At 37.8% G+C, this 27,804-nt stretch overlaps 3 protein-coding genes across 4 annotated transcripts; 2 read left to right on the top strand and 1 right to left on the bottom strand.

Moving 5' to 3' along the window:
- Window positions 1-1,476: 1,476 nt before the first annotated feature.
- On the top strand, window positions 1,477-10,414 carry myo1ha (myosin IHa). Its single transcript, XM_055049123.1, has 31 exons — window positions 1,477-1,623; window positions 1,705-1,820; window positions 2,164-2,362; window positions 2,467-2,547; window positions 2,793-2,972; window positions 3,053-3,151; window positions 3,235-3,348; window positions 3,432-3,503; window positions 3,595-3,714; window positions 4,126-4,193; window positions 4,318-4,423; window positions 4,514-4,594; window positions 4,838-4,929; window positions 5,058-5,152; window positions 5,277-5,323; window positions 5,489-5,569; window positions 6,456-6,561; window positions 6,640-6,757; window positions 6,850-6,963; window positions 7,051-7,127; window positions 7,195-7,263; window positions 7,485-7,569; window positions 7,665-7,827; window positions 7,912-7,995; window positions 8,073-8,166; window positions 8,243-8,298; window positions 8,379-8,514; window positions 8,619-8,689; window positions 9,739-9,836; window positions 9,910-10,009; window positions 10,096-10,414. The coding sequence occupies exons 1-31, from the start codon at window positions 1,501-1,503 to the stop codon at window positions 10,120-10,122; spliced, it is 3,072 nt and encodes a 1,023-aa protein (XP_054905098.1). The 5' UTR covers window positions 1,477-1,500; the 3' UTR covers window positions 10,123-10,414.
- A 117-nt stretch (window positions 10,415-10,531) lies between these two features.
- Window positions 10,532-15,228, bottom strand: kctd10 (potassium channel tetramerization domain containing 10). Its single transcript, XM_055049124.1, has 7 exons — window positions 15,141-15,228; window positions 13,587-13,800; window positions 13,340-13,509; window positions 12,262-12,348; window positions 12,124-12,176; window positions 11,835-12,030; window positions 10,532-11,665 (listed from the first exon to the last, which is right to left on the bottom strand). Exons 1-7 carry the CDS (start codon window positions 15,141-15,143, stop codon window positions 11,453-11,455), a joined length of 936 nt encoding a protein of 311 aa, XP_054905099.1. The 5' UTR covers window positions 15,144-15,228; the 3' UTR covers window positions 10,532-11,452.
- Window positions 15,229-16,375: 1,147 nt separating this feature from the next.
- ube3b (ubiquitin protein ligase E3B) lies at window positions 16,376-27,771 on the top strand. Of its 2 annotated transcripts, XM_055049007.1 has the most exons (28): window positions 16,376-16,749; window positions 16,840-16,970; window positions 17,405-17,573; window positions 17,682-17,799; window positions 17,909-17,968; window positions 18,058-18,162; window positions 18,256-18,352; window positions 18,448-18,533; window positions 18,672-18,754; window positions 18,883-18,988; window positions 19,070-19,190; window positions 19,641-19,818; window positions 20,223-20,389; window positions 20,477-20,644; window positions 20,725-20,896; window positions 21,095-21,213; window positions 21,741-21,855; window positions 21,956-22,055; window positions 22,145-22,264; window positions 22,353-22,529; window positions 22,612-22,722; window positions 22,803-22,940; window positions 23,038-23,103; window positions 23,184-23,242; window positions 23,354-23,536; window positions 23,677-23,788; window positions 23,874-23,966; window positions 24,667-27,771. In XM_055049007.1, exons 3-28 carry the CDS (start codon window positions 17,413-17,415, stop codon window positions 24,856-24,858), a joined length of 3,207 nt encoding a protein of 1,068 aa, XP_054904982.1. In that variant the 5' UTR covers window positions 16,376-16,749; window positions 16,840-16,970; window positions 17,405-17,412; the 3' UTR covers window positions 24,859-27,771. The 2 variants fall into 2 exon arrangements, with proteins under 2 accessions (XP_054904982.1, XP_054904981.1); XM_055049006.1 differs by lacking the exon at window positions 16,840-16,970 and having other exon boundaries at window positions 16,376-16,797.
- Window positions 27,772-27,804: the final 33 nt, after the last annotated feature.

Below are 27,804 nucleotides of genomic sequence, written 5' to 3' on the forward strand. Positions count from 1 at the left end.
GGTTCCTTCAATGATATTGTTCACCTGTCTCATAGGCTTAAAGTGGGTGAGTGGGAGGGGAGTGCTGTGGGAAGGGGGTCGTGTGAGGGTTATTGGTGGGGAACACAGGGTGAGGGGTATTGTTCAAGTAAGGGTTGAGAAGACAGGGGGTGCGGTGCTGACAGGTGGAAAAAAAACACTCATCGGACTAGCCTCCTCTGTCTGTCCATGGGGCCCCATATGAGCAAAGTAATGGAGTCCAAATTACAGCACAAGATCGCTAAGAACAAGGCTCTATTGTTTGCCCTCAGGGCACACTGGAGCACCCTAAATGAGTGTCACAGCAAGCAGCAGGGCACGGACCGTTACTGCGCTATTTAGTCTGTCTCGTTGTCTCAAGACGGACCCGTTTCAGAGGTTCTCAGATCAGACAAATACTGCTCCCCTCCGCCCTCCTCTGCCTTCACCCCTTCCTCTGTACAGCCATCCCCCACCCCACCCACAACTCCTCACCCCAAAATAGGCCAAATCTCCTCCATTGTGTTTCGACTGCCTAGTGTGAAATTCACTGTGACGTTAAATGTTTTCTAATGAATAATTACTGAATGGATATGGAGGGAGAATATGTGTAATGGATTGTAGACTGCATTTTAAAGACGTCTTTTTTGTCTCTCCTCCGTGGTATTTACAGGACAAAAAGCCCCTCGGCCGTTCTCAGAAGAAACGAGGGCCATCGGAGGAGGACGGAGGCATGAGGGAGGGGGGAAGGAGGGCTTTGTGTCAATTAGATCCAATGGATTATGTTTTTTTTAAATGTTTTTACAGAGAGAGTAGGGAATCAAAGGATTTCTGCTTCCAAAGAGGGACTGAAAAAAAAAAAAAAAACAACAAAAGCTGTGAAAACCTTTGGTCAAAGTGTTGGTGCTGTGAATGCTAAACAGATTGGTGGAATTTTTTTCCCACTATACTTCTAAAACACGCCGCTGTTTCAGGCTCTGCCAGTCCATTTTGCACTCTGTGTAGTGTTTACTTGGAGCATCAGCTCAACTGAATGAACGGCTGCTAGCCAAGGTCCTTGTGAATGGTGTAGCAATTATCTTCTGTTTGTTCATAAGTATAATCAAAGACATTGGTATAGAGACTTTTAAGAGCTCCAAATCTTTTTAGTTACTATAGGTCTACAAAATAGACTGTATGTGCTTTTTGTGGTCTTGGAGTTGTTTACTGAAACATACATTCATCCAGATGGAGATGTCAAAATAGATTTCTTGAAACTTTTTATGCATTTATACCTGTTGCATTTGGTTGCATTATGCCCAATTTTTCCTGATTTGTAGAATGAATCAAACTAGCAAACACTATTCAGGTTTTTAAAATTAAATAGTATAAAATAAAAGTGCGCTAAGAAATAGATTACACAACACTGGGTTAACAGTAAATAACAATTTACCAACTCAGGAGCTTTTAGCAGAGTATTGAACGATGGGATGATTGATACTTGTTGCACAGGGCCGGCTGGATATGGAGGGTGCCCTGACCGCCAGGGACCGAGTGGGAATCCAGGACTTTGTTCTTCTGGACGAAACCACAGAAGTGGCTGTTGTCAGCAATCTGAAGAAACGTTTCAGCAAAGATCTAATCTATGTGAGTTGAAGAAAAAAGAAACCCACATCTAAACTAAATCACATGTTTTGAATGATTATTTTCACTCTGTCATGTCCTTAGACTTACATTGGCACACTGATTGTGTCTGTGAATCCGTACAAGGACCTGGACATCTACACTAAGAAACAGATGGATGTCTACATGGGTGTCAACTTTTTTGAGCTTCCACCACACATGTGAGCTTTTGATGGGCATTCAAACTTTGTACACTGTTCAATCAGAGTATAAATGAAGTCGGTAAAATCTTTAACTTATATTGATCAGAAAAACCAAAAGCAGCGTCATTTTTAAGGTGGTTTACCCAAATCCAGAGTGTCCATTTTGTTTTAGTTTGTTTAAGAAAGGTACAGTCAATTAAAAAGGTCCGCAATAATTCTTTGGATCTTATCTTTTAGGACAGCATAATCTGAAAATAAATCTTACTATTAAACTATAAATCTATGTAATCACAATCCATACAAATCTTGCTATTTTAAACCTGTTTTCCTAACTGGACCTTTGATGTCTTACAATTTTTAGCTATGCCTTGGCTGATAATGCATACCATGCCATGCTGACAGAGTTCAACAATCACTTCATCCTCATCTCTGGTGAGAGTGGAGCAGGAAAAACTGAGGCCTCAAAGAAGATCCTGCAATATTATGCCGTCAGCTGCCCAAGCACCACTTTAATGAACAACGTCAGAGACAAGATGCTCATGTCCAACCCCGTCTTAGAGGTTCAATGGTTGCTTCCAATTTTATCAGAACATCGACTATACATTTAAATAAGAGGTGATTGTGACAATTATTCTGAATAAAAGAGTTTCTTTTTTTATTAAAGGCTTTTGGGAATGCAAAAACTCTGAAAAATTACAACTCAAGTCGGTTTGGGAAATACATGGATATTCAATTTGACAGTCAGGTAAGGATTCAAGCAAATGCTGCTGTGGAAAAAATATATATCAGTGCAACAAAACAAAGATCAAAATAAATAAAACATGTATTTTCTGAGTGTGTGTGGACTTATCAATCAAACCTGGTAACTGAGTTTTGCTAGGTTTTTTCTTTTGCCTTATTTTACATTACGTTACAAAGCCAACGAAAAAAAAAAAAGTCAGCATTGCGTATAATGTGAACATGATCAAATGTAAATCCTGGTGCCTGAAGGGGGACGCTGTTGGAGGCCACATCCTGAACTACCTGCTGGAGAAATCGAGGGTTGTGCACCAGAATCATGGAGAAAGGAACTTCCACGTTTTCTACCAGCTGGTGGAAGGAGGATCGGATGACCTGCTGACCCAGCTGGGCCTTGAGAGAGACGTCCAGCATTACTACTACCTAACGCAGGTTTGTGTGACTTCAGAAGAGCATTCTTAATTATGATCACTGGCAATATTGTATAATTGTGTGTTCTTTGTTTCCAACAGGGGGAATGTGCCATTGTGTCGTCTATAAATGACAAAAATGACTGGAAATCCGTCAAAAATGCCCTGCAAGTCATTGAATTTGATGAAACTAACACCAATGTAAGTTGAATGGTTTTGCATGAAGCAGTATTAACATGAACATGTTTGTAAAAAAAAAAAAAAACCTGAGTATCTTTGTGCAGCATCTGTTTAGGGTGGTTGCAAGTGTTCTCCATTTGGGAAATGTTCACTTTGATCCAGACAATAAAGGTCACGCCCTCCTGAAGAACAATACGGAGCTGAACTGGGTTTCAGATGTAAGGAAAGCAAACATTCCTGAATTTGATGTCGAACTAGGCTCAGAAATCCATTCGGCGACTCATTTCAGTTTCCTTCACAGCTTCTGGGGGTGGATGCCAACAAGCTTAAGGAGGGACTGACATTTAGAAAGATTGAAGCCAAAACAGAGCAGGTTTGCAGACGTCAAACATCTTTTACCCTCATTAGGTGATAAATTGTTTTTCTCCAAACTGCAATTGTGACATTTATTTTATGTTTTTAAGGTCCTCAGTCCATTCACAATAGACCACGCCATCTATGTCAGAGACGCCCTGGCCAAAGCCATCTACGGACAGACTTTTACCTGGTTGGTCAACAGGATTAATGAGTCTATGGAGAACAAGGTGAGCATATATGACGTAAAAGCCTACATTCCAGTTTTTATTTTCAAAGCTAAAACACAAACACCCCGTGAACGTTTTAGATTTTTGCTTTTACAACCACAATATCCAATGCATTTTTATGGCATCCTCAAAAAAATCTGAGATAATTTAAAGAGTCATATCCCACAGGTAACAACATTTTTTTTTCTAACTTAGAATCATTTTCACTGGTTTTTACTTCACACCACACTTGTATTAAAAAAAATAATAAATTATGCATAATTTTCTCACCACTTCTATCTTCTTGCATAATGTACTCTCACTAAAACTCCAGATAAAATACAACAACAAATACACAACAAAATGTGGAAAAGTTGTAGAGATGATAATACTTTTTAAAGTTCAGTGTTTTATAGCAATATTTTCTGCTAGGACTCTTTACGAAAGACTGTTATCGGGCTTCTGGACATATATGGATTCGAGGTGTTCTATGTTAACAGGTGAGCTGCATTCTGGATTAATAGTAGATTCTCTGATAAATATTTTTGCTGTAAAATAAAACCCAATGCTACCAACAGACAAATTTTGCATAAAAACAGGAATATCTGCCCTCTTTGTTGTCAGTTTTGAACAGTTCTGTATAAACTATTGCAACGAGAAACTGCAGCAGCTTTTTATCCAGCTGACGCTCAAAGCGGAGCAGGAAGAATATGAAGCTGAGGGAATCGAGGTAAGACTGATCAAAACTTGGAAAACGAAAAAGTGAAATGAATATTCATCAACATGTCCCAGCTTTATTCTAAGTGTTTTGTTCTCAAAGTGGGAGCCGGTTCAGTTCTTCAACAATAAGATTATCTGTGACCTGGTTGAGGAGAAACACAGAGGAATCATATCAATACTGGTGTGTGATCCTTTTCACATAAATAGTCATATTTGTCCTATTTTTGTAGTAAATTTTTAAAAAATCTTTAATATTTAATGAAATCGCATGCCTTCATTAGCTGTAAGTGGAAAATCATATTAGTCTTGGGGAATTGAATTACTGAAATAAGGGAACTTTTCAATAATAGGCTAATTTCCTGAATATGACTGTCTAAGTGAGGTTTAACAATAATAAAATAAATATCCGAATCTGATTCTGCAGGATGAAGAGTGTCTCAGGCCAGGAGATGCCACCGATCTCACCTTTCTGGAGAGATTAGAACAAAAGATGAGCAATCATCCACACTTTGTGACGTGAGTTAAAATCTGTATTATCAGTGACCACAAACACCAAGTTTCTGCTCAGTGGAGTGGACTGTGGCTTCATGAAGACAAAGAGTTATGATTAATCTCTGACTTTGTTTCCATCTCTTTGACTGCAGACACAGACTGGCTGACAAAATGACACGAAAGACTCTGGAGAGGGGAGATTTCAGACTCCTGCATTACGCCGGGGAGGTCACCTACTGCGTTGTGGGTAAAATAAAACCACAGTCCTAAGGCCACTTTCACATTAACATCTGGACTAGTGTAATTTCATAGTGGCAATCATTTAACATAGAATGTTTATTTATTTATTTATTTATTTATTACATTTTTAGGTTTTCTCGACAAAAATAATGACCTGTTATACAGAAACATAGAAAATGTGAGTACGGATTTTTGCACCTCTAATTACTGAGATATAGATATGTAATCAAAAGTTATGTTGTTACAAGACTGCAGTAAATAAAACAAGATTTTTAACAATATTTGACAATTTACTATCTTGATGTAAACATGCATTCATGTGGACTCTCACTTCTCTTTAAAGCTGATGTGTCAGTCAAAAAATACAATTGTCAGGGAGTGCTTCTCTGCTGTGGACACAACAAACAAGAGAAGACCAGAAACAGTAAGCCCATCTGTGTTGGATTCTTAAAATGTAAAATTGTTCACGCATTGATAATGTGACAAACATCTTTGATGAATTATTACAGACACCAAATGGGTATTTGGCCACTGTTCCTATCAGAAATGGAGCAAGTTTATCTCAGTTAACTGGTTTCCTGGCATGTAGCCATTTTAATTCCACATAAAGTATTTTCAGGATGAATCTCTTTGAAGAGGCCATTTAATTGTCTTACACAACGTGGAATAAAGGAAAACTACATCCAAATTGATCAACTTCACCTAAAATCAAGACGCTGGTAATTAAAATAAATAATAAAATCGAATTGCGACAGACTGGCGACGTGTCCAGGGTGAAGCCCGCCTCTCGCCCAAAACGCAGCTGGAGATAGGCACCAGCACCTCTTGACCCCACTAGGGATGAGGGTGAACAGATAATAGATGGATGGATGGATGGATGAATGAATAAAATCAAATGTTCAAACAGGACACTGGTCCAGATCAGGTACCATTTAAGTTTCTGGACTGACCACAGACTTTCTAAAAAATATTGTGGACACCAACGGATATGAATAGACTTGGCCAATTCTGCTTAGAAAGTGGTCAGATACTCCACCAGAATGATTCCTTGAGTTTGCTGGTGACTACAGAAACTGTTTGGTGTGTCTGCAGTTTTTTGAAAGACATTTATTTAAGAAAGCATACAGATGTGTGCAGATAATTAAGCCTGTATCCATAATTTATATCCCTTGAAGACTGGCGATAATAGATTCTGACTTGTTAAAATCTGTTTTAACAAGTTTCACTAGTATCCACAATCTGACTAAAACTCTTAATTCCTACATAATGTATCTACCAGTTGAACTGATGGTATGACCCTTTGGCTGTAGGTAGCGACCCAGTTTAAGAACAGCCTGCAGAAGCTCACAGAGATGCTCACGGCTAAAGAGGCCTGGTACATACGCTGTCTAAAGCCCAACGAGTCCAAGCAGCCAGGTATGTCAGCTCAGAAAAGGCAGAAAAGGTTAATACAATCAACAGGGTTGTTTCATGATCTCTGTCATCCAATCACAGGACAGTTTGATGAAGCACTGATCAGACACCAGGTGAAGTACCTGGGCCTGATGGAGCATCTCAGAGTGAGAAGAGCTGGTTTCGCTTACCGTCGGAAGTATGAGGACTTCTTAAAGAGGTCCTGCAAAAACATATCTTTCCCCATGAATTTGTGCTTGATTTCATGTGTGTAAACTTTTCATGCGTGTGTTAACATGGCTCATGTCACAGATACAAACCCCTGTGCCCGGCCACCTGGCCTCACTGGAGAGGAATACCTGCTGATGGAGTTGAATTGCTGGTTCAACACCTGGGCTACCTGCCTGATGAGTACAAAATGGGAAGGTGAGGAAAACCTTCTAGTTCCGTCTAAAAAACACTCAATAAGAAAGTTTTGGCTAAAAATTACCATCCCTGATTGGATTTTTATAGGACCAAGATCTTCATCCGTCATCCCAGGACTCTTTATGCCACAGAGGATGCTTACGAGAAATGCAAACATGACTTGGGTACGTTTAATTCAAATCTTAAAAACTTTTATTATTATTATTATTGACGACTTTTAATGATTTGCAGCATCAAAACTTCAGGCCAAGTATAAAGGATACAAAGTGAAGGGAGAGTTCAAGAAACAGAAAGAGGCTGGTAAATATCAGAACATGAAGCAGTTTAAATATTTGTAAACCATAAAGATCACTTTGATATCAACACCATACACTGGATTGGAAAACAGTTTTTATACCAAGATATCTATCACATCTCCAATAGCAAAAATACATTATGTTTCAGACTTAGGAACATTTCACCAATATTCAAACTTCTTTGTTGACGTGCAAGCAAGCTTATCTTTAATTTAATGTCTTCAGCAACAAAGATTGAGACATGTTGGAGAGGAGCACAGGCCAGGAAGGAGAAAGAGAAAAGAGCATGGGCTGTAAAAGTCATCAAGAAGTAAGCAAAAACATAAAATAAAATAAAAATGGCACCCTAAATCTGAATGTTATCACATCATTTCATCTAAATTGCATTTTGTTCTCCTGTTTTAGGTTCATCAAAGCCTACATTAACAGAGGGGAAGCAAAAAGCACAGATAACTCGGAGTACCTGGCCTTTGTGAGACAAAGCTACTTGAACAGACTGAGAAACAATCTGCCAAAGTCTGTTTTGGATAAGACAACCTGGCTAACTCCCCCAGCTGTGGTCACTGAGGTAACTCAGCGTTTATTCATTTCGGTGCAGCCGGATGAAAAGTAAACTTTTGGCTCTGAGGATGATTTTATTGCTTCATTAAAGGCATCAGAGATGCTGCGGAAGCTTCACTACCGTCTGATGGTGCGGAAATATGTACGAGGAATCTCACCACAGAAAAAAGCACAAGTAAGAAACACTGATCACAACATATAAGAGAAAAAAATGCTGTTTTTTTTTTGTGGTTTATAGTTTTGTTCTTTCAGCTTCAAATGAAAGTTGTCACCAGTGCAATCTTCAAAGGCAAAAAGGAAAATTATCCACCAAGCATCCCTCAACCTTTCTTGGACACAAGAATCAGTGAGTTTCAAATAAAACAGCTCCACACACTTCTGTTTCCAGACGGTCACATGCATGCATGGTCTGTCTTCTCCAGGCGAGCAAGAGATAAACATCCGGGTTCTTAGTATGATTCGCAATGAGCAGATTAAGGTAATGGCATGAAATGACCATCTTGACGTAATCCAGCACCAAATCAAGGTCTCAGTGAGTTGGGTTCTGTGTTTCTGCAGTACTGTGTCCCAGTGATTAAGTATGACAGAAACGGCTTCAAACCAAGGCCAAGGCAGCTCATCCTCACCAAGACTGCTGCCTATCTGGTGGAGGAAGCCAAGATCAAACAGCGAGTTTCATACAATTCTCTCAAAGGTCTGAACTGCATTAAAAAATTCAGTGGTTAACATTATTACTATTATAATTATTATTATTATGGTTCTCATAGAGGGCAAAAACTGAGTTTGGACTTTTTGCAGGGATATCTGTAAGCAACTTAAGCGATGGCATCATTGTAATTCATATAACTTGTGAAGATCCCAAACAAAAGGTATTTTTTTTATATTTTATTAAATTATGCACAATGTATTTTATTGGGATTTTATGTAATAAATCAACAAAAATAAAAAAATTACTACAAAATTTTGAAATGGAATGAAAAGGATACAAGGCCATGTATTGTATTTTTATTTATTTTTTTTACAAATCTGAAAACTGGAGTGTGTGTTTCTGTTCAGCCCTCTTACTCTGATACTCCTAAAGAAATCCTGTGCAACCAATAGGCCTCAGATGGAGCCCAACTTTATTTAATGTAATGTCAGTATAAATCCTACTGTTTTGTGAAGGTTTCAGAGGTTAGAGAACATTCATGAACAGCCAGCATCAAATGAGTAAGATATAAAAGTTGTGGAGAAGAAGAGCTATGCTATAAATAAATAAATTTTTTTAAAAATTCACAGTTTTTAACATGTCTCATAGAGCTTTTTAATCCAATTCCTGAAAATGTAGAGCGGGAACAATTGCATTTCGACCAAAACAGAGGCATCCATCTAAACTGACAGACTGAACAAGGAGAGGATTAATCAAAAAGGTTCATGCTAACTCTGGAGGAGATGCAGAGAGTCACAGCTTGGTGGGATCTGTTAGCATACACCCACAGCTCCAATAATGAGGATTAATCAAAGCATCTTTATATCTAGAACTCCCCAGTGAAAGCAAAAGAACTAAATCCAACTAAGAATCTTTAAGGTTTGAAAATTGCTGACATTCTCAATTTAATGTTAGGTTGAGTAAAAAAAATGATAGACAGAAATGTCAGTGTCTAGATGTGGAAAGTGATAACTCCAAAAGATTTGCTGATTTTGCTGTTAACTGCAGTGTAAGTTTGTTTTACTCAACATTTGACTCATTTGAATACAAATACATGCCACACTGTATTATACTATGTCTGGGTTTGTATTTTTTACTTAAACCAACACTGATCATGACAGTGCCAATACAGAAATTATTGCAATGATGACAAGTTTTATGAAAATTCAGAAACATAAAAACTTTTACATTGCTAGGTGAAAATCTATCATTTGTTACTCTTTGACTCAGGGAGATCTGATCATGCAGTGTGAGCACCTGTATGAGTTTTTAACCAAACTCAGCATCATTGCTAACAAACAGGATGCAATCAAAGTGGTTCAGGGCAGGTGAGTTCAAGACTTGAGAATTAGACACCTGGTTTTGCCATTCAGATTTACTCAACAACTTTGGCATTTTCAGCATAAAGATCAAAATCCAGTCTGGCAAAGAGAGCGCAGTAGACTTTACCACAGGGCAGGAGCCCATGGTTTACAAAGCCAAGAATGGACACCTGATGGTGGTGAGTAAAAACAAATAATCCCATCTTTAAATTCACCTTGAACGTAAAAAGAAACATAAACCAATTTTTTTTTTTTTTTGCTGCAGGTGGCAACACGAACAAGGACACGGTAAAATGTGAGGACACGCAAGAAGCCCCTGCATATTTAATCAGGAGACCCCTTAGGAGAGAATTATGTCGACAGGATACACACCCGACCTTAAAGAGCTGCATCCCTCATCAGACAGAAATAAACTTTTCATTTGTTTTAGGTCAAGTTAGTTTCCAGCACAATATTTACCTACAATAAAACTACAGTTTGATATCTTATCTAGTAAAGTTTAAATCTGAGCTGTTAATTCAGAGGTTCACTTTAAGTTGAAAAATCAAATATGCAAAAAAAATATCTGACTTGAGGAAACCATATTATTCACAAACTTGGCTAAAAAAAACCCATGTAATTCTTTAAACAACGGAGCCATATGTATTATAATTTTGTATTTTCACTGACAAGGAACATGTGGAAATTAAACACATACCAAAACCAATGCATCTAGAAATTTATTTGTGATAAAGGATATATAAATATAAAACATAATTTGTTCACTTCTGTACAACAGACCTAAAAATTGATGGTTGCGTTGACTTGAACATATAGTATGCAAACAGTATATTCTGATGAATGCAGTGATGGACAGGTGTAATTGCCATCTCTGTTAAAAGCTTGTAGACAGGCCTTCCTGCCAGGCATTGGTCTGATTACACTCATTCACTTAAACCTCAGCAGACATCATTCGATCAGCTCAGTACATTTACACCTCAGGTCACAGATCAAGTTTCCTCCACTGGAAAATAGTGGAGTGAACCGAAATATATCAATCCTAACTAAATAGAATATAATCCAGAGAGTGAAATGTTGCATTCTTCTGGGATACTGTAACATAAAAATTATTTTTTATGTAGTTTTATTAATTATCAGGCTACAAAATAGCCATGGTAACATTCCAGGGATAAAACAGTGCCACCGTATGGTCACATTGTGGTATGACACCACTGACAGACTCAAGAGTCGCAAACCGTCTTCATTACTTTTTTAAATAATTACATCCTGTACTTCAGGTTCTGCTGTGCGTCACATAGCTTTAACCCTTAAACAACAGATTTATACTGACAGAAACACTCCACAAACAGTCCGATGGGTAAAACCTTGTTCTGCTGAAAGCAAATATCCATGTAAGCAACTGTAGAAGAAGTCATTTTTAAGATTACAAAGCAACACAACAGCTAAACAACTAAAACGAGACACAAAAACAGAAAACAATACAAACTGATGTACGCCACTCAGAGTAGTCTCTTGGAGAAGCTGGTAAAAGACAACAGGAAGTGAGAGAGAGTGATTTGAGTGGTGTTTGTAAGGCACAAGCATGGTCCAGAGACACAGACTGCTGGGTCAGAACAGGGAGATCATTGGTGGTGGTGTGTGCGGTCATCGGGTCGTTTGACATGAATCCTACGAACTCTTCCTACGGGCTCCTCGTCGTCGTCCAGATGGCTAGATCTTCCCGCAGCACCACCTGTGGCTTCCAGCAGCGCGTTGTCCGGACCCCGTCCGTCGTGGGACTCATACAGAAGGATGTTGAGGGTCTCCTCATAGATGCGCGCTTCAGGAAACTCAACCTGAATGTTGCACAAAGAAATAAAATAAGAGCGATAGTGAAAAACATTCTGCTATATAATAGTAATAATAAAAAAGAATGAACAGAGAATATAATTATCGAAGGTCAGAAGTGCCACAATCCAATTCATTTTAATGACAAAAAAATAAATGCATCAGATGCATATTTACCTTAGTCTGCTTCTTTTCTGTTGCATAAACAATGGAAGTGCAGCACACTTCTGCAATCTTACGACCCTGGCCATAAAAGGACCAGCAACAGATCTCATCCCCTATCACATCTTTAATGAAGAGGACTCGCCCATTGAACCGCAAAGACAACTTGTCAAAGAGCTCAATATTTTTTAGCATGTTGTCATCAGAATTGCTGGACAGGAGGTAAAAAAATAATGATGAAGGTACTGCAAGTCATCTGGCTTATGATCCATATCTAATCATGATGGTATTAAAGGATACTCACCTAGTATATGAATATTTATTGTTGCTTCTGTTATACAACAGTTTTACAGTAGGCTGGGAAGACAAAATGTTTGTGTTTTGGTTACAAAAAAATATCTTAATGGTTCCATAAAATTCAGCGCAAGCTACAAGAACATACCTTATTTGAGGTTGCAATGAGTCTCTGCTCTTCCTTACATGATGTCATGAGAGGCACTTTACAAAGAGGTTCATATGTTTCCTTCTTCTGAAAGACAATTTTATTTCCTTTATTAAATACTGCAGTTACATTTCGGTAAAGTATTTTATATCACAGACAAAATATGATGACAAATGCGCTGTAACCTAAATTGTGTTATGTAACTAGGATAGGTGTCAACCTGAAGGTCATTCTGCTATTTTGGTTTCAACGGTGGTCATGTTACCTAAACAAGAATTACTGCCACAATAGAAACAGCGATTTAATGCTACACCTTTCGAACAATGTCATTACCAATCAGATTTGACCATTTTTATGAGTGCATCTGTATCAAAACATCTGATTACAAAGAGAAACAGGCATTTAGTGGAAAGTACATGAGGAGGAAAGGGTACTTTCATGAGAATATCCAAGTACATGTAGACAAAATGGTAACACTTTGGTAAAGAGTTCAAAACAAAGTAGCAAGAAAAACCATGCAGCGCTGACTGAGCATGCAAAGAGTAAAAGGAGATTTCATCATCACCTTTAAGTCTTTCAGTTGTTAAATAATGTTTAGTTTTACACAAGTTTATACATTAAGTTACTTTTCTGGAAATACTTGATTCAATCTTAGTTAGCACACATAGAAAGTCAGATAATAACATGGCAGAAACTAAACAATTTAGCCACCAAGACAACTTCCTTAAATTCAAACTAATGGAGAAGAATAGAAAAAAATGACTAAACAGATTATGGTTGTTGAAGCCAGATGGTCTGGATTGAGTGTGTCAGAATTTGCTGGTATTTTCACACTCGATTTTCACTGTGTGTTACAGAAAATGGTTAGGAAAAAAAAGAGAAAATATCCACAATAATTGTGCGGACAAAAATGCCTCATTGGATAAAGTGTGCAGAGAAGGTTCATAGACAGAAGAGCTAACACTGGCTCAAATAACCACTTGACACATCAAAGATATGCAGGATGCCGTCTCCTAATGTACAACATTTTGTGGCTTAAAGCATAATCAGATATCAGAATTTATGTTGAAGAACTAACCTGCAAGGCTGCTGAACATTCGTCAGCTAAGCCTTGGACAAGATAATACTTGGCCTCTGCGAGTAACTCTTCAGTTTCCCGACGGCTCTCTGGGAGTGGGACCGCCCCATCCCGGAGATAGTTAAGGATTGTTCCAAAGTGTTTCCCACAGCGATCAATTAGGATCCAACCTATAAACCAAAAACCATTGATGGGTAAAAGCTAATACCATCTGTATGCACATTCATAATATATATACAGAGCTTACCTTCACTGTCTGTAAGCACCTCCATCCGCCCACTGAACATAGCTTTAAGCATGGTGTCCTGCTTTGTTAGTGTCTGCATTGTAGTGTAGTAGAGCGCTCCACCCACATTTAACTTCACATACTTGGAACTGGGGCTGGAACCTTTGAAGGATGTGGTCCTGGTTGTAGCTGCTGGCACTGCAGAGCTCACCACACTGTCTCCTGACATCTCTTCCTGGAGAAAAAAAACAAAAAAGAAACAAGAAAAATCACCACCATGGCATGATTTCTCTAAAAATCACTCCATGAACAGTAAACACCTGTACTATTCGGTTATCTACTGGTTGTAGTGTCACTTAATTAATACTTTTTGGTATTACACACATTCCCTTCATAAACTAAGGTGATATATGAAGGGAATCATCAGTGCTGAACAACAGCTTGTCTCCTATTGAGAATCCATCAGGTATGAGCATCCATCAGAATGAATTAACCTTATGAACTTCTGTGAAGGAGTAGCCCATGTCACAAAACATTTCAAGATTGGAACTGGAGTCATTTTGTCCATCTATATAGCCGGCACTGTAGTCCTCATTGTGATTTCCTTCAAAAGATGTATGCTTACTGAAAGCTTGCAGTAACTTCCTTGTCCATATGTTCATAACCAATCCATAATCTTCTATACTTTTTTGTCACAAATTCTACATAATTATACCATCAATGCAATATGTATATATATACATATATATATATATATATATATATATATATATATATATATATATATATATATATATATCAAAAGATTATTATCCTTATTAAGACATCGTAATGACTTTCACTTATTGTCGACTGATATAAAGCAACCTCTAAATTAAATTTTTACCAAAAGGACTGGGCGGTGGTCAGCATAGGGCCTATTGATCTGGTAAAGAGAGGTGAATATTCCATAAATGATCCCAAAGAGACAACAAATATAAGCAGAAACAAAGTGAATATATGAGTTAACATCAGATGCCATAATAAAACTGATGGATATCGATAAGTCAGCAGAAAGTCTTAAATATTTCAATGAATTACCACTAAAGTGTTTAAAGTACTCCACATTTTATCTTACTATTACTGGTGCAGTCTCTTTTAAGTTGTTCAAATTTAAAATTAGATCAGTCAAAACCTATCTATGTTTACTTGATTCTTCAAGCAAATATGTCAGAAGGAATGAAAAACATTTTATTCAGTTGGAAAAACGGCGTCATCAAGGCCATCAGTAAACTAATGAAAGCTTTCACAATTAAAAAACTCGTATTCAACAAAAAAATAAGAGGCACTAACGATTCCAAACATTAGATGTTATTTTGTTTCTAAAACAATTAACTGCTATTTCAATGTCGCTCACAACTTCGATTTAGCTCTCAGTAGCTAGCAGCCAGTTAGCATAGTTAGGAGTTACCGAAGTTATTCTATAATAAGCAAATTATTTTATACTATGTCATTTAAGTGATCTTTATTTATAAATACTATGATATCAATGGATAACTAATTTGTTTAAAGGTAGAAAGAAACCCATATATTTACCATAGAACCCACAGCTGACTTCGAAATTGTTGCTTGCTAACGCCAGTCAGCTAACACCCACTATTTTCCGGTGTGGTGCAGAAAAAAGCGCCCCGTTTCAGGAAAGGCTTTTCAAGTGCAAATAGGTTTAGGAGCGATCAAAAGTGCCTTACGACACAATAATTTTCCTAATAACTTTTGTCACAAAATATTAAATATTTAAATCTTGAAGAAACTAAGACATTTAATAATTAAATATTTGCATTTTTATTCAAATATTATATTGAATATATAATTAAATATTACATCTGAGGAGACGTGATCCACCCACATTCAAGAAAAAGGGAAATGTGTTTTTGAAATTCAATTGTGTACTTGAATTGAATAATACTTCGACATTAAATTAATTTCTGCGCAATTTTTGCATGGAAAATCCCACAATTTATATAATTATTTTACAAGTTATTTTAGTGATGAGTTACATAATTCAACAAACTCATTAAATTATGACATTATCTGACTCATTCAAATGTCAATTTCAGCACAATCATTTACAACCCACTGACAGAATCCGCATGATTAAAGACGAAAGTATTAATTCAAAACCCTCCTGGGTTGATGAAAACAAGAGGTGAAAACAAAGGATAAATGGATCAAAACAATCTGTAAATTATTGAAATTAGTTAAACACACGGTTAGCCAGCATTTGAACATATATTTGGTTCAAATGCTATAGAAAATCTCCAATTCATTTAGTAAAGTGTGTGTTATCATTTAATGACTAAAACATAAATAGCTTGAAATGCGCGTTCCATCACGTCCTTTACTTGACAGGGGCCACTTTTACGGTACATCACCGGAGTACCGCTGCGCGTTCATAAAAGTGACGTCAACCGTCCCAAACACAGTTTAAAGGGAGAGTTAAAACCATCTTAAACTTTAAAAATAAAAACTGCTGCTTTAATTTAATTACAACTAAATCACCTTCATTTCAACTAGGCTGTGATTGAATAATTTTAGCTCGCGTGAAAAATAAATTATGTATCCCACACGTTTCCGTTGATACATCATACGGCAAAATGTAACAGCAATAACAGTCCCCTACCCAACGCCCACCTAACATACTGGGCGATAGCTGGTTTCCACAAAAATAAATTTATACTCGCCGCTACTGTACAAACTGAGTTCGCCTAATAAAATGATTTTTTAAAGGATCTAAACACCCAACGCACTTTGCAAAACCGGATAAAAACTACCCGGAGTCGTTTCGATGCGACACAATGGATTAATGGCTGCAGAGTATGTAGAGCTCCCTTCTCATTGTTTACATTTAGAAACGGTGTGTCTCCTGCGTTACAACAAACTGACATCGTTCCAACATGAAACTCCGCCTCACCACGATGCTAATTAAATCTAACTATGTTTAGAATATATGTCTTGAAGTCAGTATCAAACCGACAAGCTGCGGGCTAGCCCTGCGAGCTAACAGTCGCTTCTCCATCTTCACTGAGTCGTTTCTAACTCCTGAGATGCCAAGTTAGATCTCTGGTTCTGTTTTTTTTTCTCATTGGGACTTTCTTCCTTGTTGGATGTTACGGACTGCCAGATGAAGGAGAACGTATAGCGAAAGGTGTGCCTGAAGGCCAGACAAAATCTTCTTATCTTATTAACTTCACAGGTAAGCTCTCCCAAAACAGTTTGGTCATGTTCAATTTTTCAGGGAGTAACAAGCTCCAAACAGCATAGATGTGGACTTTGACGCCTCTTAAGAACTGTCATCCTGCTTCATATTAACGGGGTACAGCTGCAACCCAAAAACTTGGAATACTGTCAAAACGTTAAAATATTTCAGTAAGTAAATTTAAAACTCAAATTCATAAAGATTTATAACATACTGTTATTTCAAGAGCTTATTCTTTGTGTATGTCGATGAGTATGCCTTAAAGCTAATGAAGGCATAACCATATCTTTAGAAAAAAATGAAAATTATACGTATTACATGATACTAAACCTCAGAGGTTAACTGCTAAAAAAAGATTACTCTTTACATTGTGTAGTATCCAATCATAATGATGAAATGTTCAGTGGAAGAAAAAAATATTATAGAAAGGGATGCCTTCAGAGTTTTAAAATTGGTTTTATGTAATATTCAAGTTTTTGGAGGAAAAAAACAAAACAAAACAACAAAAAAAACCCTTGAAATTTTGATTTGATTGTAAGTTATTTAAATCCCCCCTCGTAGATTTATTGAAGTGAAATCAATAGTGTACATTTTTCTTTTCTAGGGTGCACCATGTTTAGTGTCCCTCAAAGCTCCAAGTCCGAGTTCTTGGACAAAGCCAGGCAGGCCAGAGAGGAAAGAAAGGGACACAAAGAGAAGGAGAAAGCAGCAACCCAGATCCAGGCTTTGGTGAGGAGATTCCTCTGTCGCTGCAGACTACAGAAGCAAACCAGGTGACTACAGTTTCAAGGCCTTTGCATTCTTTTTGTATGGTGATGTTCTGAGTTGCATTTTCTTTTGATACGGTTTTCTGAATAGTGATTTTTTTTTTATCTTATCAGGAAAGAGGTTGATGACTATTTTCAAGTTTCAGAAGCAGGGACAACAAAAAGAAATGCACTTTCAATTTTCAAAATTGCTCGAAAATTGCTATTTATATATCGCCTTGAGGATAAGATGGTGAGTTAACTGCTGCCCATTGGTTCATGTAAATGAATGATATATCAGCTTCAGTTGTGACAATTTGAAAATATTGAAAATACATATCTTTTTCTTTTACTTCCATCAGAGATTTGAGAAGCTATGTCGAGCAATTCTGGCCAGTATGGAGGTTGAAAACGAACCTAAAGTAAGTCTGGCTGTGTTGTTATCCTTTAGAAATGAAGCATTTGTTTGATCTCACTTTTTTTAGTGATGTTTCTCCCTTGTGGTTTTTAGGTCTGGTATGTTTCTTTGGCTCTCTCCAAAGACCTCACTATTCCCTGGCTGAAACAGATCAAAGATGTCCTCTGGATCTGCTGTCAGTTGCTGAAAAACCTAAAGGTAATCCTTCATCCAGTCTTTAATTATTGCATCCAATTAATTCAGGGCTTGTGTTTCAGATGTAGTTGTACAACCAACTGTGTGATTTTTCAGCCTGACATACTCCAAGACAACAAGCTGGTTACACTGTACCTCACCATGCTGGTGACCTTCACTGACACATCAACATGGCGGATAGTCCGAGGAAAGGGTGAGAGTCAAGTATGAACAGATCTTCTGCTATTGCCTGACACACTTTGTTCAAACGGAATCATAATGAACAATATTCCCCTGCCAATGTTGCAGGTGAGGCTCTGAGACCTGCTTTGACAAGGATTTGTGAAAATATTATGGGGCATCTAAATCAGAAGGGATTCTACTCAATATTGCAGGTTAACTTTTACTATTTGCTTTTTATACAGTTCAAACAAGACAATTGTGTTCAGTTGTGTTTTTTTTTTGTCTTTTTGAAAAAAACAACAACATATAATTGTTAAATATGAAGTTTGTGTTACATTTGATTTGTATAGATTCTGTTGACCAATGGTTTGGCTCGGTCGAAACCGTCTCTCTCTAAAGGCACCCTGACTGCTGTTTTCTCTTTGTCTCTGAGGTACACTCATATTTCAGTTTCTCAACTTGGATAGAACGTTTTAGTTTTGACACACATGGATGTCTGTTATGGTTTGTGTTTTGAAAAACTGTATTTCCAGCCTTGCTTATAATCTAAATCTTTTACAGGCCAGTCATTGCAGCTCACTTTTCAGACAACCTGCTCCGGTCCTTCCTGCTACACATCATGTCTGTTCCCGCCGTGGTGTCCCACCTCAGTGTCTTGACTCCAGAGGTAAAAGCCTGTTGTTGTGTCTGTATCTAGTACCATGAAATGTTAAGACCATTTGCCTTTACATATACTTTCTCCTAACAGTGCATGGCATTAATCCAGACCCATGACCTCTTGCGGAAGTTCATTTTGTTTCTGAGCCGTGAAGAACAGTGTCTGGACATCTGTGTGTGTCTTGAGGGCAGCCACACACTCTGCTTACTTGGTAAATGCTTCCAGATGATTTAGCACTTGGCTTTTTAATTGCTAAAGCAGATTTATATGCAGGTTCATTTTAGTGAATTGGTTAGTCAAAAGGTTAGTTTAAATAGTCAATGTCAAAAAATTAAACTGTCTTTTTTTATAGATCAAATCCATACAAAGTGATTTATTTCAAGTGTATTATTATGGATTCCATATAATGGAAACTCAAAATTATGTTTCATGGGAATTTACAATGTTATATAAAACCATTGTACTGCACACTATTGTCTGAGCACTTGGTTGGGGCTCCATGTAGTCTATATCTAATAATGACTACACAAATACTCATATGCACATATGAGTATTTTTAATAATTTTCAAGCCAATTACTGAGCTAAATTAACTTTCCAGAGACAATGCAGTTTACTGAAATGCATCTGTTGTTAATGTTACTTTCAAATGTACCCAACAGGAAACCTAATCCATTTGGGTTACCTCAACGAGAAAGTCTTAGAAGAAGAGGCCAACCATTTTGTGAAGGACCTGACCAACATGTTGTCATACTGCCAAAGATACGTATCACAAAAGAAGTCCAACCTAACACACTGGCATCCTGTCCTGGGCTGGTTCTCTCAGACTGTGGACTACGGGTCAGTGAGTCTCTATGTGTTTAAATGAACCCAGCAGTTTAAATATAACTTTTAAACTGAGCCAATCAGATCCAGAACAAAAGTTAGAGAATGACAAGAAACTTTGATGTAAAAAATGAATAGTTTAGTTTCTAACTTCATCTTTTTTCTCCAGACTTTAGATAAATTGCCAGCCATCAGAAAAAAAATATTTGGCAGGTTTTGATAGAAAAATAAAACTTAAACCTCCAAATTTTTGTAGTTTTAAAAATTTTTTATGCATACTGTTAGAAATACCCATACATTTATATTTTTGTTGATAAATATTAATTCCCCATTTATTTTTTGCTATATTTGATTGTTTTCTCTATTCTAGTTGTTTCTTTCAATTTCTGTCTACCTGTATTTTCTCCTTCCCTGCTTAGTCTGAATGAGTCAATGCCTCTGGTCACTAAGCAGCTTCAGCAGCTGTGGGGTGTATCTGTCATTCGGACTCTCTTCAGTGATGTCCTCTCCAAGAAGCTGGAGAGCCAGGAGTCCACCCCACCGCCGCCGCAGCCGAGCACGTCTCAAAACAATCTACCCGTCAAGAGTAAGTTATCAAAGTGAAACCCACAGAATCTCTCAACACAGTGAATTTTCTGTCATTCAAGATGTGATGCGTCTGTATCTTTTAAAGATCTTTTCAAGAGAGCGTTTCAGAAGTCAGCTTCTGTGAGGAACATTCTGAAACCTGTCGGAGGGAAGCGGGTCGACTCGGCTGAAGTTCAGAAAGTGTGCAGCATCTGTGTGCTCTACCAGTCGGCTCTGTCCACGCTGACGCAAATACGCCTCCAGATACTCACTGGTCAGCCACAGAACCCCATACGTTATGTTTTTGCACATATTGTCGTTGATGATTAGAACTGGCCTGTTCTTTCACTGCAGGTCTGACACATCTTGACGACCTTTTACCAAAACTGTGGGCTTTCATCTGTGAGCTCGGTCCTCAGGGGGGCCTCAAGCTTTTCATGGAGTGTCTGAACAACGATACAGAGGAGTCGAAACAGCTCCTGGCTATGCTGATGCTGTTCTGTGACTGCTCTCGTCACCTCATCACGTAAGTACATTAATTTCCTCTTTTCAAGAGCAATCCTTTTCTGACCTGATTTGACTGGGATCTTATAATGTAGAATAAATTCAAATTGAAACGTGATTTTCATAATTTAATAAGTTGGCTTCATAAATTTTGTAAATCCCCCCTTAACTTTTATGCGACTTAAAGCTACATATAAATAACCAAAATTTTATCTTTCAGAATTTTGGATGACATTGAAGTGTATGAGGAGCAAACATCTTTCAAAATAGAGGAACTCATCACTATCTCCTCTTTTCTTAACACATTTGTGTACAAGATGATTTGGGACGGCATCTTAGGTGAGTCTGTGACCTCTGGCCAGAACAGCTGTGATATGAGTTTCTTTGGAGTTTCAGGGTCTCTGTCTGGAAAAGCATGGAATTTGATTAAAAGGATTCCCAGAACTGGAAATGTTTAGAAAAGAAAATAGAGTACGGAAAAATCTAAGTATTTTCAGACATTTTTTTTTCCGTGTGTCATTAAGCCTTTCCTGAGCCTTAGTCTAGGAAAGAATCTTAGTCTTTTCCTTTAATGGGTGAGAAGGATTCAAAACCTAAAGTTTAGCAGGTGATGAATCAATCGGTCTCTCAGAAAAGCAACAGAAAATATTTTAGTTTATTCTTTAGTTCTCTTTTGTCAAGTTTAATTTTTAAAGCCTGAGCTCTGTAGAAAACTGTATCTGTCCGACATTTATCATGAGCTTTTTTTATCTATAGGATGGGATAGAATTTAGTTCTGGAAATGAATGCAATTTCAACATCAATGTTTGTGAATAACGACAACTTTCTTTGAAATTAATTCGATTTATACTAACTGTGTTTTATAGAAAATGCAAAAGGAGAAAAGCTGGAGCTCTTCCATAGTGTTCATGGTTGGCTGATGGTCCTGTATGAACGGGACTGCAGGCGCAGGTTCACCCCCGACGACCACTGGCTTCGCAAGTAAATTCTCCAAAACTCTTGTCACCTGCCTCAGATGATGCACTGGCTTTCAGTTTAGAAATATCTTCATTGTGATGAACGATCCTGCTGTTTCACTCAGGGATCTGAAGCCAAGCTTGTTGTTCCAAGAGCTGGAAAAAGGGAAAAAAAGAGCTCAACTTCTACTGCAGTACATCCCACATGTCATCCCACATAAAAACGTGAGTGATCGAGGTTCTCCAGTTAAAGCATGTGTCCTGCTTAATGTTTGTGTTTTTTGCACAATGGTAATTCCCAACACTATTTTCAGAGAGTGCTGCTGTTCAGAAACATCGTCACAAAGGAGAAAGAAAGTTTAGGGTTGGTAGAAACCAGCTCGGCTTCTCCGCACGTCACCCATATTACTATTCGCCGCTCACGGATGCTAGAAGTGTGTAGTAGAGATTAATTTTTTTACTTTTTTATTACATAACTTTCTGGTTTGTTCCTCAGTAATTGCTGGATTTCCCTGCCTGTAGGACGGATATGACCAACTCCGCAGGTTACCGGTGAACTCCATAAAAGGCGTCATTCGTGTGAAGTTTGTTAATGACCTGGGAGTGGACGAGGCTGGAATTGACCAGGATGGGGTCTTCAAAGAGTTTCTAGAGGAGATCATTAAGAAAGTTTTCAATCCTGCCCTCAACCTGTTCAAGGTAACCCGAATATGTGGCCCACTTTGTTTTGTTTTCTTCAAACCACCCGGTTCTGGTTTGATCCATTGCTTATTTCATATAGACTACAAGTGGAAATGAAAGGCTGTATCCCTCACCCACATCCTACATTCACGAGAATCACTTGCAACTCTTTGAGTTTGTTGGGAAGATGCTCGGTAAAGCTGTTTATGAGGTAATTTTATCTTCAGAGTGCTCATTTCTGCCTATTGCTATGAGTGATGTGATAATCAGCTACTTGATTTGCCTTGCCAGGGCATCGTTGTGGATGTTCCTTTTGCCTCGTTCTTCCTCAGTCAAGTCCTGGGACACCACCACAGCACCTTCTACAGCTCCATAGACGAGCTTCCATCCCTGGACTCTGAGTTTTACAAAAACCTCACTTCCATTAAGGTCCGACTCTGTAACTGCGTTTACATGCAGTCTGGAGAAGTCTGAACATTTTTGGAAAAGTTTTTAAAACAAAAAACTCTTATCTTTTTTTTCTTAGCGCTATGACGGAGATGTAGGAGATCTAGGACTGACATTGTCCTATGATGAAGACGTTATGGGGCAGGTAAGTAAATATAAAAATGGAGGCGTATCAGAAAGGTATTTAATCTAATGTATGAAGTTTAAGTTGGTGTTTCCTTGCAGCTTGTCTGTCATGAGTTGATACCTGGAGGAAAAACTATGCCAGTCACCAATGAAAACAAGTAAGTAAATTAAGATTCCATAGTTAAAACCCTGCGTTGATCCTTTTTTAAAACAAAGTCCTTTGTCGAGTCACTGTCACAGCCTGATTTCATCTCTTTTTTCTACCGCAGGATCAGCTACATCCACCTGATGGCTCACTTCAGGATGCACACGCAGATTAAGGAGCAAACGGCGGCTTTCATACGGGGTTTCCGCAGCATCATTAATCCAGAGTGGCTGCATATGTTTTCCACCCCTGAAGTTCAGCGGCTGATCTCAGGGGATAACGCAGAGATTGATTTAGACGACCTCAAGTAAGTTTAATTTTTACTTTTGCCTTTCTTTTTACCATTCTTCTTGCCCACAAAATATTACTTGACTCATTTATCTAATGCTTTCTTTTCTTTTTATTGAGCCAGTTTAACATACTCATTGTTGTTTTTGCCTCTTACAGGAAACACACCGTCTACTATGGTGGCTTCCATAGCAGCCACCGTGTCATCATCTGGCTTTGGGACATCCTGTCCAGTGACTTTAATGCTGAAGAGAGGGCTATGTTCCTGAAAGTAGGTTTCCTAAAGTTAAATACTTGTTTTTACTGCAAATTCAAAGTTATTTACTATTCATTATCTTTCAAATATGTTTTTATAGTTTGTTACCAGCTGTTCAAGACCACCTCTGCTAGGCTTTGCTTACCTCAAACCACCTTTCTCCATCCGTTGTGTGGAAGTCTCAGATGATCAGGTAAGAGTGAAAAATAAGTTACTTGTTTCATGTGCTTATTTTGAGCTATATCCTTTGCAGATTTGGAATCATGCAATAAAAATGTGCATAAATTAAAGATTAGGAAAGAAACTCGGAGTGGGATTTGGGGTTTGGAGGAATAGAAATGCTCTTTTTTGTCTGCACCCGTCATCTTTGCACTTTTTTTTCTCATCCCACTTGCTCTTAGATTTTATCTACTGTTTCTATTAAAAGTATACATGACAGATTAAGGGATATGAAAAAAAACTACTTTAAAACTTTTTGCGAAAAGAGGAGAAAGTAATAATGCAGCTGTGTTAGTGTACATATTTAAATTAATACTTTGATGGAAACTTTAAATTACAACACATTTTGATCAATTTGCCCATTTTACTTTCCTAATGTTCTCCAAATTTGTCAGCATGTGAAGACGAAATGCTGTACTTGAATTAAAAGGTGCTTTAACTAGCATAATGCACCAGACTACTGCCGATTGTTTTGTTTTTTTTAACAGTTTTTCTTGGAACAAGTTCTTTTTTTTTTCAAATTAACTTTATAGGATATGTCACATTAAAGGAGAAGTTTTGAAATACTTTCTAATAGTTTCATGGTTTTAAGGAAGAAAGAATATACAAATCTAATACTTGTGATGGTCAATCCAAAAATAATTGTTTGTGAACATTTTACCTGCCATGTCCAGGACACAGGAGACACCCTCGGCAGTGTCCTCAGGGGCTTCTTCACAATTCGAAAGAAGGAGCCTGGGGGTCGACTTCCTACTTCTTCTACGTGTTTCAACCTTCTCAAGCTGCCCAACTACAGTAAGAAGAGCATCCTGCGTGACAAACTGCGTTACGCCATCAGTATGAATACAGGCTTCGAGCTCTCCTAACTCTGCGCTGGGACAATCTGCACAGGATGGATGTGATAAACAACATGAACCGAGCGGGATGCTCAAGCTATCTGGGACATTTTAGAGCCATCAGCTAAAGAAAGGAGGAGTATGATGGAAGATCTGATCTCTGGTTGAGCGCTGATGGAGTGAGATCTACTTTAGGTCTGTCTTCAAAGAGGAAGCTGCTCCTACAACACAGTAAAGTTTTAATGTCTACTCCTAAAAATGAATATTTCATATATTTAACATGATAACGCTCAAAAATACCGTGGTTTGATCTCAGTTTCTCAGGCTTAACAGAATCATTCTTGGATCAGAGGCCACCGTTTTAAGACAACTGGAAAGCAATACAGATGCAATGCAAGCCATTAGACACGAGGTCTTACTTACATGAGTAAAACCAAACAACCAATCATTGTTAATATGCTGTCAAGTTTGGATTTCATCCGTTGGATCCAGAAATGCTTCTCCAAAAAAAAGTTTTTATGAGTGTAAGACAAATCCGTGTCTTGTGATGAATCTCCAAGAAAAAGAAGTCATTGTTCGAAGTTGTAACTTGGCATTAATTCCCTTGTGTTGCAGCGTTTGACCCATCCAGCCCGTTGTGTTCGCTGGTTGTCTGAGAGCCAAACATCACCCTCTCTTCAATTCAGAAAGTCTGATCATGCTGTTATTTGATATAAACATGCCCTCGGTGTAGCATCACTTACCTTTAAGAGCAGAAAATGATCTGGAAACGATTTGTCAACATTTTTACCCTTCATGCCGGAGTAGACGAGGTTGTGCTATGTGCTACATCTCTTTTTATCGCACGAGTTTAAAATCATGAAGTGGTTTAGTCTTCTATGTATTTTATACCAGAAAACCATGTTCACTCCACCTTATACTAATGCTGAGTGCCTCATGTCTCACCGTTACCCCATGCTAGCACATGTGCTGTTGTTGTTCAGCTCTTACCAATTACCACGTTTTGGGAAAAAAAAGCCATAGATATTGGGGCTATGGTCCTGGACTACTTCTCTGAACGAGAGAGATCTAACTGAAGCAACTATGGAGGCTTTTACTGTAAATCCTTCTGATCTCTGTGGACTTTTCTTCAAGCCATGCGGAAAAGATCTCGCGGTCTGAAGACCTTTTAAAATGATGTCACAGACTGACCAACCAAATACAACTGCTCAATTGGACGACGTTCCCTTGAAAATGTTGCATTTGTTTTTGTGGGGACATGAAGTTGAATGTGACCTTAATAGCCTGAATATTCCTTGAGACAGGGTTTATTTACTTTAGGCAGTGACAAAGGGACTGTTTGTCATCATGGAATAAGAAAAAAGAAACCTTCACTCAAAGAGTTGAAGGACAATTGAAAATCTTCTAGTTCTTTAATATGCAAAAACACATTTTCTGTTATGAATGAGAATAAATATTTAGTGTCTAACTTCCTGATCTATGGCCACTAACTTGTGCTTAAACAGTAAATGTGTACAATACTAGTGGAAAGTTTATGTACCCTCATAATCATGAATATTATTCATTTTGGGGTTTTAAAGACACATTTTCTTACGGTGGATTAATCAGCAAACAACAATAATTTTTAATAAAATTGAGTGCACAAGTCTGAATTTACCTTTTTGTTGTAGGACAAATGATAAAAATTGCATCACATGCATAGGTACAGCTTCTTAATTAGTTAAAAGTCCATCAGCTTGTTTTAAGTTCTTTTTGTAGCCATCAGTTAGCATCTGGCATAATTCTGAGAGATATTTGAATACTCTTGTTAGCAGGAAGGCTAGAAAACATTTAAACCGGTTGATTTCCTGACTTAGTGTCTGATTGAGGTCATACCCTACAAACTTGCAGTAAGATTGCCATTCTAGGAGATTAATATCAGTGTTGAATTACGCACAAGAGTAAAAACTATTCAATTTAAACTATCTGACCCTGTTTTCCTGGAGGTTCCCCAGCTCCCTGGTCCACCCCCATCTATATTTGGGATGAATGTCCTGTTGGAACACACTCTTGTGGCCAAGTTTTGAACATCTAGACTTTGATTTGAGATTAAGTGAATAATTTAGTAGTCTTCCTTCATTATTTATCTGCTTGATGCAATGCACCTACAGAAACGAGCCCCGATCATGATGCTGCCACCACCATGTCTGGGTGCTGTTGCAGAGTTGCAGATTTGAAAGTCTTTCCTTCACTTTTATTTTTCTCTGTGACGTGCAGAGAAAATGTTTCACCAAATGTCAGTGGAATGTATGTCTTTTTTTAACAATGTGTGAATAAGAAAAAAAGTTAAAAAAAATTCTGAAAAAAACAAAAAAAAAAAACCAACAACAACAGTTCAGATAAATCTTGTTAAAACCCCAAGTGAATATGGTATTTATGCCTATAATGAGTGAGTAAACTTCTCTCTGGCACAATAACAAACTTGTATCCTTTCTACTAACGAGATTTTTTAAAAATTAAACAGCAAAACTAATGGAGGATCAAACATCGTTTCAAAGCCTTTTTTAGTCTTTATAAGAACTGGAAACACTCCTAATTAATTGATACACTACAGTGAGGATGTGATGAATGACGCCTCACATGCTTGTTTGTCTCTTCTGGAGCTCCCCTTGTGTGTTTTTCTAAATGATGTCAAGAGAAGGATTGATTAAAAGTGTTTCAGAGGACCGCTAATGTTGGCTTTGAGCAGCCATTCACTCTTTTAGGCTGAGAAATAACAAAAAGCGAGCTAAAATCCTTCCCACCCCTCCTCTCAAAATGTATAATCTTCATGTCTTTAAAGCTGGCTGCACAATAGTGTTGAGTGTTTTTATTTGTTGTTTTGACAGACTTGTCTACATGTAAAATACTTTTTTAATCCTGTATTGTTGAATCAAGTATTATATAAACCATTTAAATCCTGCACATGCTGTTAGTGATTTTCTTGTCTTCAGCTTA

Source organism: Poeciliopsis prolifica, unplaced genomic scaffold, assembly GCF_027474105.1.
Source record: "Poeciliopsis prolifica strain line A6 unplaced genomic scaffold, Auburn_PproV2 SCAFFOLD028, whole genome shotgun sequence".
In the NCBI taxonomy this organism is placed as follows: Eukaryota; Metazoa; Chordata; class Actinopteri; order Cyprinodontiformes; family Poeciliidae; genus Poeciliopsis; species Poeciliopsis prolifica.